This window comes from Neodiprion fabricii, chromosome 4 (genome assembly GCF_021155785.1).
Source record: "Neodiprion fabricii isolate iyNeoFabr1 chromosome 4, iyNeoFabr1.1, whole genome shotgun sequence".
Taxonomy (NCBI): Eukaryota; Metazoa; Arthropoda; class Insecta; order Hymenoptera; family Diprionidae; genus Neodiprion; species Neodiprion fabricii.
In genome coordinates, this window is record NC_060242.1 from 29,001,153 (window position 1) to 29,016,976 (window position 15,824).

The window sequence follows — 15,824 nt, forward strand, 5'->3', positions numbered from 1 at the left end:
GCATTATTTGTCGGTTAATAAAATACAGCCAACATAACCTTTAGATTTTTATAGAATTTATATTTCTGCTCGGATCGATGTGTTAGAAAATATCCCTGAAGCTGTTGCCCGGGTCCCGAAGGGTTTATACCTAATTAACATTTATTTAATTTAAGCGAATTCTCTTTTTATAATTGTCCTGCTGAGCTGCGACCGGGCGTTAAATTAACTGTCACACCGTTGACAGTGACGGCTGATTTTTATCACGTTGAAACACCCCTCAGCACCCCCCTTATTAAGAAATTCAGGTCAGGTAGCGAAGAGAAGAAAAGAAAATAAGAGAAAAAGAAAAAGAACCGAGGAAGTAGGAAAAGAGATCAACAAATTGTCGATATTGTATATCGAGCACGGTAAATAAAAAGAAGCCTTTCGAACAAATTCAACGACGAAGATATTGTACTGATACATAAGTTATATACATACATCTATATACATATATACATATATACATTATACACGATACACGTTCTCTGTTTGATTTTACTTCGCTTCAATTTTTTCATCCACATCGATTTTATTTTTTTGCTACTTTTTTTTCGCTCCGTTCTACTCCAATACCAAACACCGATAACCCGTATCGGGCTGCCGCCGCGGGATATATATAATCACTTTGGTTTCAAGAATCGTCTCTCTCGTACGAACGACGTCACCTTTCTCCTATGTAATTCTCGCAAACGCGTTTTCTTGTTGTGTCCAGCGACTGACTGAACAAACATTGCAGCCGCCGGGAGTATAATAAGGTACAGTACCTACGGTTGAGATTGTTGAGAGTAGTGCTCGCTCTTTGAGTTAGTTAGGATTGAGTGGCATTTAAAAATTATTACGGTAGAGGCGGGGCGCGGAGAAACGAGAAGAACCCAGCTGCAGTTGCGCGGGTACGTTGTAGAGAAAGGAAGAAACCTTAATCTTCGTGCTGCTGCTGGCTCGAGGAGAGAAAAAATAATCAACTTCTTCCTCTTTTTCTTCTTCTTCTTCTTCTTCTTCTTCGTCTTAGATGTGCGACAGGCGATAAAATTTTGGCCGTCGTTATCCGAGGTAGCGATTTCCCTCGTCCCTCGCATTTTCGTATACAAAAGAGACGACATCGAGGGAAAAAAAGAGAGGAAGAATTTCTTTTCCTCTCGATACGTATATTTACACAGGAACACGGGCTTCAATTACATTCAATTCGGTAGGGATAAAAGGTAGGTATTAATTACTGCCGAACGAGCACGAGCTTTTTTTTCTTGCTCTGCAGATACGTACGCGACATCGAGGCAAGTGCGCATAATGATACAGCTCTTTTAAACTCGAATGAAAAAACAACACGGTATACGCGTATATGTATAGCGTAGAAGCTGTTCGTAGATATGTGCATAGATATACGGGTCCGAATCGTGGCAAAAGCTTATACGTAGTTTGTTTCAATTATCAATTCGCTTATCGCGCGCATGTTAATTCAAATCTTGAATACAAATTTTTTACCTACACCAACTGTTTCTTTTTCCTACTTTTACTTTGTTTTTTCATCAGTTTTAAAACTCGTATTTTCACGTTCATGTACCTACGTTGTGTGTAATGGATCGCAAAAATGTAAAATCCCACCAGCGACCAGACAGATCGCGATGTAATCTGAACGGTATGAACATGTATACAATAAAATATACGCTAAGAATGTGTCCAAAACACGTGTATTGTAAATGGGGAAATCTGGCCTCTTTGGGACGCGGGTTAGAGACGAGTTAAAAAGGTGAATAAATTTGGGAATCTTGTTTGAATTATTTAAAGTTGATTTAGGGGGTGGTCCGGCAAAAATTCGTCAACATCCTAAATAACGATCACCCTAATAAACATTGCTCTCAAGCATCAAATTGATTTTTTCAATCCATTTTAGTTAATGAAAAAAAGGAACTGGCAAAAATAGGTGGGTTTTAGGGGTAAATTGATGGCTTGAGAATACATTTAGGAGAATCTTCCAGTTTCAAAGTGCTTATAGGGGAAGAAGAAGAAAATAGGGTACTTTAAGGGAAGCAGGGGACCCACTGGGTAGCCTATGTTTTCGGGCAGAAATTAAATTAATGTTTCAAATTGAAGAATGTTGTTCACGTAATCACGAGTTTGGACGTCTGGTGTATTTTGAATATTATATACATATGTGGGTGCGTAAGAAAGTTCTACAAGAAAAACACGTCCCTTTCGAAATAACAGGTACCTCCATACAGTCGAATTTGACCAAATCACATGCGAGTAAGTTGTTGGACGAGGAAAAGATACGACCGGAAAGAGCGTAGAACAAGGTGTGAACGTTGTCTTTCTCCTTTTATTACAATTTCACATCCACGCGTCAAAGCAATTTACATCCAGAATAAAATATAAGCGACGACTTACGGCGACGGATCAACGCTCGAGAATAAAACTATACGATTCGAAAATTACCATCGTCATTGTACGCGAATCGCGTCTGCATATTGGGATAAAAATAATCGGATTATACAAACTTATATTTTTACTCATAATTCATTCATAATAATTATGGAAAATGACGAAGATGCGACACACGTGTAATTCAATTCATGCCGCGGCTGAAAAATATTACGAATGAATGCAGTTACGTAAAGCATCTTTGAGAAATAATCATTTTCATAAGATTAACACTGCGACGTGTACGAAAATTTGGAGGTAAATGTATGAAATCAGGACAATTTTTGTCGTGCACAGATATTAAAAACTTAACCACGTTCAACTTTGTGACATAAGTTTCAGCGTTGAAACCTAACAATTACGTAATCCCATGTGTGCGAAGATGATTCACGAATATTTATCGTCCGCAATTGCAAGCTATTCGTGCGAAAAAAGAACGCGAGAGTATCACAAGAATGCCAGGAAAAATTGAGCAAATCGTTGTCGTAGGTAAAAGAACGCCAGGTGTTAGGCGAGAAAGGCAAGATACAACAGGCAGTGAATGGTCAGAAATTTTCTGCCGCTTCAGCCTACCTCGAAAATCCGTAGATATACCGTCCCGATTACCGGATAGATACAACCGTAGAATACAATGCTCCGTGCGGTGACGGCGAAGAGATTCGTCGGTTTATTTACCCAGGTTCCTCTCGGGGTCTTGAAATTCAAAATAGGTAATACGTACCGGCGTGAATCCCGAGGCTTACAACTCTCGAGATATGCGGAATACGTTTACCCGGGACAATAAGCATACCTGCACAAACAAGACGGTTTAGCGCCCTTCATTTTTTCCCCCTCATCGAGCGATAATGATATCATCCCTGTGCAGGGTTTTCCTCGTATCACCGCGTAGCGGTCGAGGATAAACAGACACAAGTGGATGTTAATTCGCGAGGGAGATTCAGACTCGGTCGTCAGGTCGATATATTCGCCGTTGAAATAGAGGGAGGGGGGAGGCAGCGTTTTATGAATCAAAGGAACCGGGGGGCGTGCGACGGGACGGCAGGTGAGAGCCGCGTGCGTGCGGCCGAGATGCGAAAGGGCATGGGAGGGATAAATAAAGAAGGACTCTTTCGACTGACCTTGGCATGTTTGATTTCGTTCGATAGCCGGTGTGTAGAGCGAAGCACAGCAGCTCCGAGGGGAACACATTCACATAATGCACCGCCACAGCACCAAAAACACTTGATTTCGGGACTCGGTCGACGCGAATCGACGCTCGGATTCTACGACGTTACGTTGAGGTAATTCACGCGGGGGGACGGACGACGTGTGAAATAAAAAGGAACAAACAAACCGAAAAACACTCAACGACGGAGGAAGAGAGATCGCGAGGAGGCGAAGAAACCGACACGCGCACAGGTGGATATATTGAGATTACGCGTAACGGGTATACTTTTTGACAAACGTAGAGCAGCACCACGTTTCGCGGAGAGCGTTTGAATATCCGAGCTGAGCGAGTATCCGGATTTCGGGAGAATTTGCGAGTCACTTTTTTCCCCCCCTTTATCGCGTGTCACCTGTCGGAGGTGATTTGCTTTTTCTAACCTTCTCGTTTTTTTAATATTATTTCTTTTTGTTTTTGCTCTCGCCAAGGCGGAACGCCGGCTGAAATCCGAGTAATAATTAATCAGCGCCCTCGGTGATAGCCGACGAGGAAGGGATGCTGTCGCACCGATATTCAACTGTCACTGTACTTCCAACTAAAAAACAAACGAGCGCCGCCTCGAAGGGGCTTGGTAACAATGGCGTCGTCGGGTCAGCGATCAACGAAACGGCGCAACAATGCGTACACCCGACCCTCGCGAATGCATATCCAACTCTGACAGCGACGCGAGGAGGCTGCCGCAACCAAAGGCGAAGGGGTGGGGAATCCGAGAAGAGGGGAGGGCGAGGGAGGCAGCCGGAGGAGTAGAGGGGATACGGCCGGCATCGCGGCAGGGAAGGGCGTCGCTCGATCGCCCCGAACAACGGCTTCGGCTCTCTTCGGCTGCGCTCGGGACGACCGAGTGACAAACAAACGACGCACGTGCGCCCTGATCGAGATGCTGCCATCTCGCGAACGAGCTCGGAGTCGAGGAGGACCGAGGCGCGGGAAAATAGGAACGAGAGTTCAAATTTCGAATGTTTTTTATACTTTTATTATTATGTACCTGAATGGTTAACGAAGAAATAAATGGGTCGTATTTTAATTTGTAGTATGGAGAAATATTACAGCTTGTATGAGGGATTGAAAATAACAAAGTTGAATGGCAAAGATATATTTGTGCGTAAGGCAAGATCGGAAATTTTATTTCCTGTAACATTCGCAGCTGTTACTTTTAACAAAATAGAAAAGGTACCTCGTGATTATTTCAAGTTACTGCAGAAAATGTACCTACTTATTGACACTCGAAATGAAAATTTACGATCAAGGCTAATTAAGTAGTCGATAGGTTTCGCTCGTGTTTCAAGTTTTCAGAAGATTCAGCCATATTTCCATTAGTGTCCAAAGGCAATGAATAGATAAATTGTGATTATATGATATTTCATCGTTTCACACTGGATTATATTCTATTATTTCTGACATCGGATAGTCATCTACCATTTCATACTTCTTGTCCCCTCTTTTAAAGTGAAGTGGAAAACATGGGCAAAATTATACTGGTGAAAGGTTTGTACCATCTATGAGAAGAACATACGCAGCATCTTTTCAAGTGATTGCAAGTGGTTTTGAATAATTTTATCACGTACAACCAGCAAAAGAAAGAAATCGATTTCAAATCAGTGATGGTTTTAGATAATTTGTCCGTCAACTGCAAAACGTGACAGGCAAAAAGTTGACGTTCACGTAAAAATTGAAATTATTATTATTATTACATATTTATTCCAGAAGTTACTTACTCCGTGTAAACTTGACTGATATCTCCGAGACTTCCACGTTTCCAGCATCCGTGACCATCCTGAATTTGCCAACTGCGCGAAAGTTTTCACTGAAAGCGTATATTTATAAGTACAGCTATCCGTTACAATTAATTTGAATCAAATAACGTGAATCGTAAAATCCTGAAACCATATTATCAATTTATTGAACTCACAGCCCTGTTCTGTCCAGCCATTAAAAATTACCACCGGTTCTTTTCAGTGTGAATAAATAAAAGATCAGATAACAATCGAAATTGATTTGACCCGATTAAAGATTATAGAGTTAAAGAACAGCAATTTGTCGATTGCAGGTCAATTACACTCTATTAAAGGCCAAACAGCAAACTTGACCGAATGCATTAGAAAATTGCATTACGATACCACAATATTATTGATTATAAATCGCATATAATCGTAGTATCCTTCTCACAAAATACGCCAATACGGCATGATATTCATGGTCAAACCAATGCCGTAGGTATACAAGTATCGTTATAGCCGATGCCATAGAACCGCTACGGTACAAATATTGCCACGTCGTTGAAACATTTACTCCATGGTAATAATTGCAGAAGCACTTGATGAAAAGTACAACTCTTCGACTTCTGCGGGTGTATAAATTAGGTGCAATAAATCAGTAATATGAAAATATTGAATACCCGCATAAATAATACAAGTCACGTGACAGAACACGAACCATCCGTGTCGAAAATGTTGATGATTTGAATAATTGTGATCACTGTGGTATGATACAGCAATAGTAGCAGAATTGCGCTATTGCAGTAATTCGCGAATAATGTATTGTACGGTATTTGCGACGTATTGCGAAACCGGCGCTAGTCTGAAGCGAGCATTTACTACTTGATTGAAACGGGCGGTATAATTTTGTCACCCGCGGAGATGTTTATAGAACTGGTTTCGGCGTTAATATATCCTCGCGTGTCGCAGGACTAGGATGGCCTAGAGGGTCCGCATCGTTCCAGCGTAATTTCGTGGAATGCATTTACACCGGCTCTGGTACCGCGTTGCATGCACGTCCCAGCAGGTTTTCGAATGTAAATAGAACAGCGTTTCGCCTCATTAAAAGCGACGGGCGGCGTCGGCAGTCGAGGTCCAAAAAACACATAAGTAAGTGTTTTAGAGCGTCGTATATTTCGCTTGGAAGTCGACTCAACGACGTGATAGAATACCGGGGCGTCTTCATTTCAACGCGATGCCGAAGGGGGAAGAAGATTCAGATTCGCGGCAAAAACTTACTGCGAGCAAATCGGGTTCGCTCAACTCCTCGATCCGTTAATTATCTCCTTGTCAGTCGGATAAATTTTAATCAACACTGATTTCCGTACGACTTGTATACACCCATAATGCGAACGATGTCTACGGCGCAAATCACCCGCTCAAACGTTCATTCGAGAGATGAAACGGGGGGCAGGATTCGACTTGGGAATGGCTTCGAGCCAAAAAAAGAGACTGAAATACCGCAGACTCGAGAAAAGCTTCGAAATTTGACGTAATCAATGGAATAGCATTCAGACAGAGGGCGCTTTTCCTTTCACTCAGCCACCGCTGAGTTCTTGTCGGGTACGCGATGCTCTGCGGGGGCTTTCCTCGAAAGCCGCGTCGCTTTCAAACCGTTCTAGAAAATCGCAGAGCTCCGCGACGACGAGAATTTCATGGAAAAAAATATGTAAATAATTTGCGGAAAAAAATATAATGCGTATAACTCAAAGCTACCTCCGCTGACTGGAAATAGAATATATTGCGAGTATATTACGTCTTCGAAGAAGCTCTTCACAGTTTCTACGTATTATACATTGAAATTTTGTTCAAACGCGTAGTTGAGACGCAGTTACTTTAGTTTTTTTTTGTTTTTTTTTCTTTACTCTTTTCTTACGTAGAAAAATCTAGTCCAAAGGCATGCACGTCCCGCTTTGCTGTTTCTTCGGCATGAAATTGCGGAAGCAATCTTCCGATTCGGGATGTGTCCGCGTTCGTTTGTCGAATTCGATTCTAGCGGACAACATTTTGTAAAAAACTTACACTTATAAGCATACCGCATCTTCTAAACACGATACCTGCAGACCTGTGTGGATTGTAAAGTTTGCGACCAGCGGGACAGCTTCAGGGAATTTCGATCATATACCTTTGCTGCGAGATGAAGATAAATTTAATAAATTGAAACCCTTTCAAACTCATCTTCTTATTCCTTACCTCAAATCGATTTCAATAACCTGAAGTAGAAGCAGAGATATTAAGAGTTGAAAGATAAACATCCGACGTCAAACAAACAGCAGTTTAAAGTAATGCAAAAATCGAGGTGTCTAAATTAGCTGCAACGGAAGGTAAGTTATCCTGAAAAATAATATTCGACTCCGTAATCAGCTTGAGAATTTTTTAACATTGATCGGATTTTACGGCAGATTTATAAACAAAACTATAAGATAAGGAATGAATTGCGCATTTGTCATTGATAACGCGAAAGAAACGATCTCATTTGAATTTACATACCGCAGAACTCCGCAGGTATAGTCTGGAATCGTATCTAGTGTTAGAAGTGCGCTGTAGGCTAGATAATAAAGATCTTCTAATTAACTTCGACCGCATGCATATAAATATGTATGTACGGTGTACACACGTATCGCATACAGACAGGAGAGATACAAGCTCGATAGAATATTAAAATGCATAAATATTGAAGTCGAAAATCCCATCGCCGAGAGCTGAGAGTATAAAATATTATGAATGATCTATCCATCTATCTCCCGGCGATATTCGTCATTCCATAAACCGAAATCCATCGTTCTTGAATATTGAGATATTGATGAACGAAATCAAACAAGTCCCTCATCTTCGTCTCATATTTCCACTCAGCATCCCCCCGTCCGATTTCGGAATTCTTACCCGATACTCGGGCCCTAATATCACCGCTTATGGCTGCTGGGAGCGCTTCGGATTCCCGTAGAATTCACAGGATGCGGAGCGAAGGAAAAGTGAAGCTTCGCGAACGAGCAGAATTAGACGAAAACGCATTTAAAAGGTGCCCTGGTCGATTTCGACGTTGTCGCATATATCTCCAAATATCAAAGTCCACGTATCTCAAACGCAAAAAAGGGCTTAACCGATAAGAAACGGCGTGAAGTACACGAATTTAATATTTCGATTTCGTAGAATCCATGCATGCGCCACTTCTTCGACTCTGTGATAAATGAAATTGTTTTGGAATTTTTCTGTCTAGAATTGCGTGTAGAACGGGGCCGTTAAGCCCTTTTCCGAGTTTGAAGTACGTGGACATCGATATCAGACGATACCCAAAACAACGTCGAAATCGACTAGGACACCCCATTGAGCATAAATAGGGCTTACCGTAATACAGGATAAAAAATCGTTTAGAAATTCTCCAGCAGGGTTATTTGCCATGCCAGCGACGATCAACACAAATGAAACAACATTCCTCCAATGTACCTAATAAAAATGTAGGATATCAGGAACTTGATAAAAGATATTATAATTTGCACGTTCGAATTTTTCTCCAATTAAATTTCATCAATATTATTTTCCGGTGATTTTGTAAACGATATTATACTCTCTCTTCTCCCGACGCTTGATCGCATCTAACTCACAATCGAATCGATCGATTGATGTTAACGACATGGAAAATTTTACCCATGGATCGGTGACTGCGGTCAGTTGCCCGCAGGGCTGCACATGGTGGTCGGTTCTATTGGACTTGCAGTGACCAAGAGGTAAAACACGCCGCGCCCTGAGCCCGCTACCTGCCATGGAATATGGGTGCATTTAATTGCGTTTGATAATCCGGCGACGTTATAGAGTCCGGCGGTTTGTCAGTCGAGGAAAGGTAAAGGAGAGAATAGAAAAAAAGAGTAATTGTTTGTACTTCTTCGTTGACTAGACCGGCGGGACAGACTGTGTGCTAACTGTTCCCGTAGGTTTCCTGCACGCTTATATGCAGACCCGGTAATATTTACCGTCGACTCCTGTTTGCCCACCGCTGGCATATATTTCGCCCTGACCTTTTCTGCCCCCGGCCCGCAGGGGCACCAGATTTAAATATTTAAATTCCATTTTTGAAAAATATAGCAAGGTTCGCTCACTGTTTTCCTCCAAGAATCGCCGCGCGCCGGGCGTAACGAACAACTGGGGAAAAATGAATCGGGGATGAGGAACACTCGGCGATAATTCGGACTTCCTAGCCGGCAATCAAAAGTCTCTCAAAGTCTACAAAGAATTAAGCTCTCCTTCTTGTCTTAACTTCAATTTCTCACACGCGTATTACTATCGAGGCGATCGTGAGAGATTCTTCAAATTTTTCTTTATTCGAAATCAAATCTGATGAAATTTTGAGTCCGACTGGGAATTGCACGATCAGCGCTTCTCGTGAGATGCAATCGCGTTCCATACATCCACTGTGATTGTTCGTTATCATCGATCAAGTCACTTCTGCGAATGACTTCAAATATTTCACTATGACTGATTAAATTCTGCAGTTTTTTGGTAATTTCCCGTAACGTGTATGTGAGTCGATTTTTATTACACAGGAGGATGATCCCAAACTTTCCAGCTTTCATTCAAAAGGAACGTTTTCAAAAAGCAAAGAAGAATTGAAAAGTTCTTTAAATACTAATTAAAAGTAATCATCATTCGCAAATATTCTATTGTTAAATCGGCCGTTTCCTATTTTCAAGTATCAACTCTTGCATCGCATTATGTAATCATACGTAAACACGTGTCATAGTGTCTCTATTTCTTTACGCGTACTCTTTTTTCCACCGAGAGTTAGCGAGGATCGGAACATTTTCGCCTCGTTTTTTTCTTTGCCGCCTATTCTTTTCCCCGCTCTCGAAACCGCTTTTGCAAAAAATGGTACGACAAGAGCCCGAAGCGAATGACTTCGGGATGGTATCCAGTGCCTGCACTTCACGCTTTTACGAGAGTACAATGACTAATTGTAGGCCAAGCACACACTTTCGTATCATGAAACCTCAAAGCACGCGTTTTACGAGCGCAGAAGTCTGTGTCGTAGTGCGGAAAGCGCATTTAGTGCGTCGTTAAACGTCGACGCATCGGGTAAAGAGAATAGATCCACCGTTATTTTGTTTCCCTTTGCAGCGCGGGTCGCAACCCTCCTCGCTTCTCAGGGGTTAATTTAGGACCGCGACCGTGTTTTCATAAATAATCAGGAAAAAGTTATCCTTCCAGACTAGACGCTATACAGACACATGTACCAGGGAAAATTCCATCCAGCATCGCAGGCCGTTGTGCATAAGCGAAACGTATCTCGGCTGGAGATGTAAATGGATGCGGTATCAATCCGAGTGCATTGCTGGATAGTCGAAGTCTCAGGATTCTGCAGAATCCCGCGATATCTCATATCCGGATATCGGCATATCTGCCGCTGCTGCGGCTGGTGAACGTCGGCGAGGAATTTCGTTGAGCAATATCCAGCTGATCGCGATGTGAACAGCCGTCGGAACTGGTTTCCGGCAATTTTGCAATTACGGTGATTTCAGCAAACCGGAAACGCAACGTTTTCGGAACCCGCGAAACGCGGTCACGCGCAGCTTAGCTCGTAACGAAGCCAGGCACACCCGCAACTTTGTGAAAAACTTTGTAAATTCTGCAATAATAGGAGCGTAAGAACCGCGGCCGCGAAATCTCGGCTAAATCTCTGGGCTCACCGTAACTCTACGGGGCTGCCTTAATTGAGCTCATCCCGATCATTTTCATTCGATTTTAACGCCCCGTCGTAACCTAGCCGGGACAATGCCGCGGGATGCGTGTATGGATGATGGCGGAGTTTATAACCTCCACTCCCTCAAGCCCGCCTCGTTCTAACGGCCTGTCCATACACCGTCTATTATCCGCATTCTGCCCCACATTGTACGTCTCGTCTTCGCTCGTCGGGACAAAACGTAGCTGCGCAAGCGGCGCTGAAGGGTTAAATTTACCGTGGTTGATTGCAGGGTAGAAAATAGTGCACTGTATCAATGCGTAATGGGTCAGAAGACGCGGGTTATTGGGTACCGACCATTACACGTTTTGATCCGCCCGCCCGTTCACGCTCGTTTAAATTAAACGCGGGCCAACGACGAGGTCATGCCGTGCAAATTCCTCGTTGAGCCCATCGTCACCTCTCGCCTGAAAATCGGCCTTCCACCTCCTCCGAAACGTTATAGGTACTGTAAATTATCAACGAGGTCCGAGAATAACCTGCCGTTATCCGAAACTTCCCACATTACGGAAAAGGATACCCGCTCGCATTGCTTCGTTGGCAAGTGTGGGCGTGTTATCCAACTCTTGGGTATTCCGTTCCAAACAACGAATCACACCGATTCTCACCCCATGTTTCAGGCCTCGCAATAATTCACATGTGTTTATATACCTGCTCTAAATTTCACATTAATATTCATTCCCGTCACATGGAGCGTTCGAGAATTAAAAGCAGACCAATTTTTCGACAGTACAACGTTAAACTGTGTTCTCTTGGCTCCTCTTTTCTCCGAGTGATTGAATTCACGAAAAAAACTCGGAACTTCTCAAATCGGCAATTCATTCCAGAGTGTTGAAAATTCATTGATGTGATCTCAGAAACGTAGTACGAACCGTATAATACACATCGTGAAATGAATCTAACATACGGGAACACGGTTGGTCATTTCGAGCAAATCAATTTGTATGCTCTAAAAAAACGTTTGTGATAAAAGAAAAAAAATTGATAAACGACATTGAGAAATCTTGTATGTACAAACGAGCCATAGCGTTGTAGAAGCGATTACGTTGTGCGATTTATTCGCTGAATCAATTTTCCTTCGAGTTTGAAACAGAATTAATGTAATTATAATAGATAGCTATTCGATGCATACTTATAATTTAAGTGTAGAGAATAAACTGAAAAAGTGGAAAGATGGCACGAAAATCCTTGGTTACACGCGCGTATACATAGCAACGTTGAAATTAGTATAACTCTCGCGAGGTAAACAGAACCGAAAGGAAAGTTAGATTGTCCCTAAGTATAACCAGCTGCCCAGGTTGTTTTAGCTGTATAATTAAATTTCGCCAAGTGGTTGGCTAAAGTTTCAAGAGTTTATGGTATACAGGGCTTAAGCATACCTATATACATATTCTCATATTAATTTCGCCGTTCCATTACGATATATCTACCCGGACGGCGATCGGTTTTCCAACACTCAACAGTACGATAATGCGCTCACCGAGCTTGTATTACGCCGTCATCCTAACGTTGTACGAAAGTTACCGAACAATATCATTGCAATTTGTCACGTGTTACATGCAAGCATAAATTTCCTCGTGACGTTTCAATTTCCGGCCGAATCGCCTTGAGTGTGGTAAAAGAGAAAACGATAATTTAAAAACAAGGAACCAGTGAACCGCGTCACGTAGGTAAGCTCTGACCATGCTGAAAGCACCACAAGCGCGAGCGAAGGTAACACACGCGACTCAGATGGGCTGAACCGAGTTAATGGGCCGGTGAAAAGGCAATGAGGATGTACCCGAGCGGATTGACTAAACGCTCTCCGAGATGCCTCCTCGACGATCTAATGACATTTCTATTCTAATTACGTCATTCGGGTGGAAGGGCGCGGGGTGGGGAGAAGGTGGGAGGGGAGGAGGGGGGGGGGGGGGGGGGGATGGCCTCCACGATCCATTTGAGACGCGCTGACGTTGATAGGAATTGATTATAGTTCCCCGGCCGAGGGCTTGAATTCCGGAATAAAGAGGTCACTCACCGTTCTCCCGCAACATCGATACACGCTTGAAATTCGTGGATGCGTTCTTCACTTATGACACGGCACGAGGTTTTCTGGCCCGCTGGTTAGTTTGTCGCGTACCTCTGCATACACGCCGACACGCAAAGTAACTTATGGCCTCGGAAATTGTCCCGATATACGTGAAAACGTACGGGCATTAACGGTTCTAAAAGTTTTCCTGTGTTTTGATTAAAGTCGCGATTACCCGTCTCGTGTTTCCCGAAACGTGTTTCCTGTCTCTAATTCCTTGTCTTCCGGCGTAACTCGCGTCGTTGCGGTGCTCCCGAGGCTTTTTCGCGCTGCACAGGTACGTAAGCCGGAGAGATTCGCGACCCGTGGTTGTCTTATTAAAAGCCGGAATAGTCTGTTTGTTTCTCCTCACGGGTTTAGCGGAGGCTGGCGGGTAACCCTGTTATAATTCGTCGGTAGGTAACTGCCTCGATTTAGTTCGTACTTCCTTGGCGGGGGCGGCCGCCTCCAGCAAAGACGTCGCAACGACATTCAACTGTTTACCCGGCAGCCCCTAATACGCCCCGACCCAGCCCATAAGCCGCGATGCCTCGGTGCCTCAGTGCCTGAGTTTAATGTTAACGACTGTAGCTGCGGAGTTGATAGTACGTTAATTAAGAGGCCTTCGCTGCCTTCGAATCCCGACGCGGTTTGAATCATCTTGTTACCCCTACTCCGCGATATCCTCGAGGCCCGCGCGCTCCGTCCCGGTCCCTTTGACAATTTTTTTCTTTCCCTTACCGTGCGGCTTTTTGCGGTGACGAAATAAAAATAAAATAAAATACTCGTATGGGCATATAACCATGTACGTATGTATACCTATATTCCCCGAAGAGGCGATACCGGCCGTGCGCAGGTATTATTAATGAATTCGCAGTAGCGGCGCGTGGATTCGCCCTTCGTCAGACAGGCTCGCCGAACCGCGCCGCTGTTGTACGCACAAAGCGATGTGTCAAGAGATGAAAATCATCGCAGAGATTTTACTCGATTTTTGTCCTCCCATTCTTCGTCGTCTCCTCCTCTTCCTCAATGGCCTCCCAGCTACATCGTTTTGTCGGATTCTGCAGGTCGCCCCGCTTTCGTACCGCGGCCCGGAAGCCATTTGAATTCGTAATTGCGACCAAAACACATTTAAAATGTTAAAACGAACAATTCAAAGTAATCACGGTAAAAATGGAAGAATAACAAAAGGAAGAACTCGCTCTGACGATGGAAATGTACGGGGGGCGGAAAGAGAGTGAGGGGGGGGGGGGGGAGAAGAGAACCACGCAGTCTGTGAGAAATATTACGTCATAATTACACTTTTGTACATATTTGATGCGACGACGAGTTGTGAATTTTCTCTTAAACCGGGCGGCGTGCGAATGAAAATCTAAGGGGAAAAGAAGAGAAGAGTGAGGGCGAATGAAGCGAATGAAAAACAGTCCGAGGTAAAAAAAAAAGAAGCTTTTACCGGAGTATCGAGCTTGTTTTCTGCGCGGTACGTTAAAAAATCACAGGTCAAATTTCTCAGGCGGAAGAAAGCAATTTCTGAATACCGCCATTTTTTTTTTGTTTTTGTGATGTTGTCGATGTCTATTAATATTGATTTGTACTCGAGAGTCAAGGTCGGAAAATTGTTCAGCTTTGCAGCAATTGACCGGCGAAACAAACGTAGGTATATACGCCCGTTTGGCACGTTTAGATAGGAAATCTATAACATTGTTTCTGATAGAACGCTTCACCTAAACGGTTCATAATGGAACGATGAGTTCATTCGTCGCAACAATACAGGGATTGTGTTTGTTACTCAAACAATCATTCGCGGACTGCTCCACTGTAAACAATTGCGTCCCAACAAACTGTGCGACTGGTGTAATTGATCTGATCAGAAGCTAGGAAATTCGGATATTACGCGATCCGTTTTGCGAGCAATCAAAAAGCCAGCGATTGATTCAACGGAAAACATTGCCAAAAATAGCTTGCCATGGATAGAAATTCACAAATGTATCGGTGTTTTCCATATCTTCAAATGTGAGAAAAAATCTCTTCTTTTTTCAACGACATAAAATATTCGATCGTCTTACGCCGTCTTCGGAGTAACAACGATCTCGAATATCTCTCGAAACGAATCTCCGAACCATCGTTCCAGAAATGAATACTTTCGACCTCAGCGGTAAAATCGTCATTCCAGGTACCGCGATGAAATGCCCGGGAGGATCTCGATACCTTGCAGCATAAGGTCGACCGATACAGCTTGTAACACAATATATCCTGCTCGGGATGAGAATAACGTTTGAAAAAGTATTCAAGTCGAGACGAAGAAGGAATTACTGGCCGTGGGCGGCGGTATATCCAATTCGCGTCAAAGTTCTCGAGGAGCTGTTGCCGGGCGGTGGTGGGCGGATCTTCACACAGGCGCACGTAGCTATTCGTTAATCGCATCAAAGCCGGGAGAATCTACGCGGAGTAAATATCCCTCGACGCGAGGGGTAAGCGTAAGGCAGGCATTAGAGGTATAGGATGCGCCAACACGCGTGTAGTTTCTTCATGGTATAGGTAGACAGCACGGCACCCCCAGCGGCCGAATCTGTCCACGGCACAAAGCGGGGCCCATGGGCTACTCCCCGATGCCTCCCTTTGCGTTCCCCTTGATCCCCTCGTCCGCCA

General features: G+C 43.5%; 1 protein-coding gene across 4 annotated transcripts in view; it reads right to left on the reverse strand.

The window, feature by feature from the left end:
- The window catches only part of LOC124181707, a 170,723-nt gene that overhangs the window by 133,310 nt on the left and 21,589 nt on the right, over window positions 1-15,824 (reverse strand). For 2 of the 4 annotated variants that reach the window (XM_046568515.1, XM_046568512.1), the window contains exon 1: window positions 3,558-4,306. The exons of 1 other annotated variant lie outside the window; for it this stretch is intronic. In XM_046568515.1, the coding sequence (XP_046424471.1) occupies window positions 3,558-3,627 (70 nt within the window). In that variant the 5' untranslated portion in view covers window positions 3,628-4,306. Of the gene's footprint in view, window positions 1-3,557; window positions 4,307-5,358; window positions 5,448-15,824 lie in introns of those variants that run through there. One more of the 4 variants, XM_046568513.1, reaches the window with a different exon arrangement.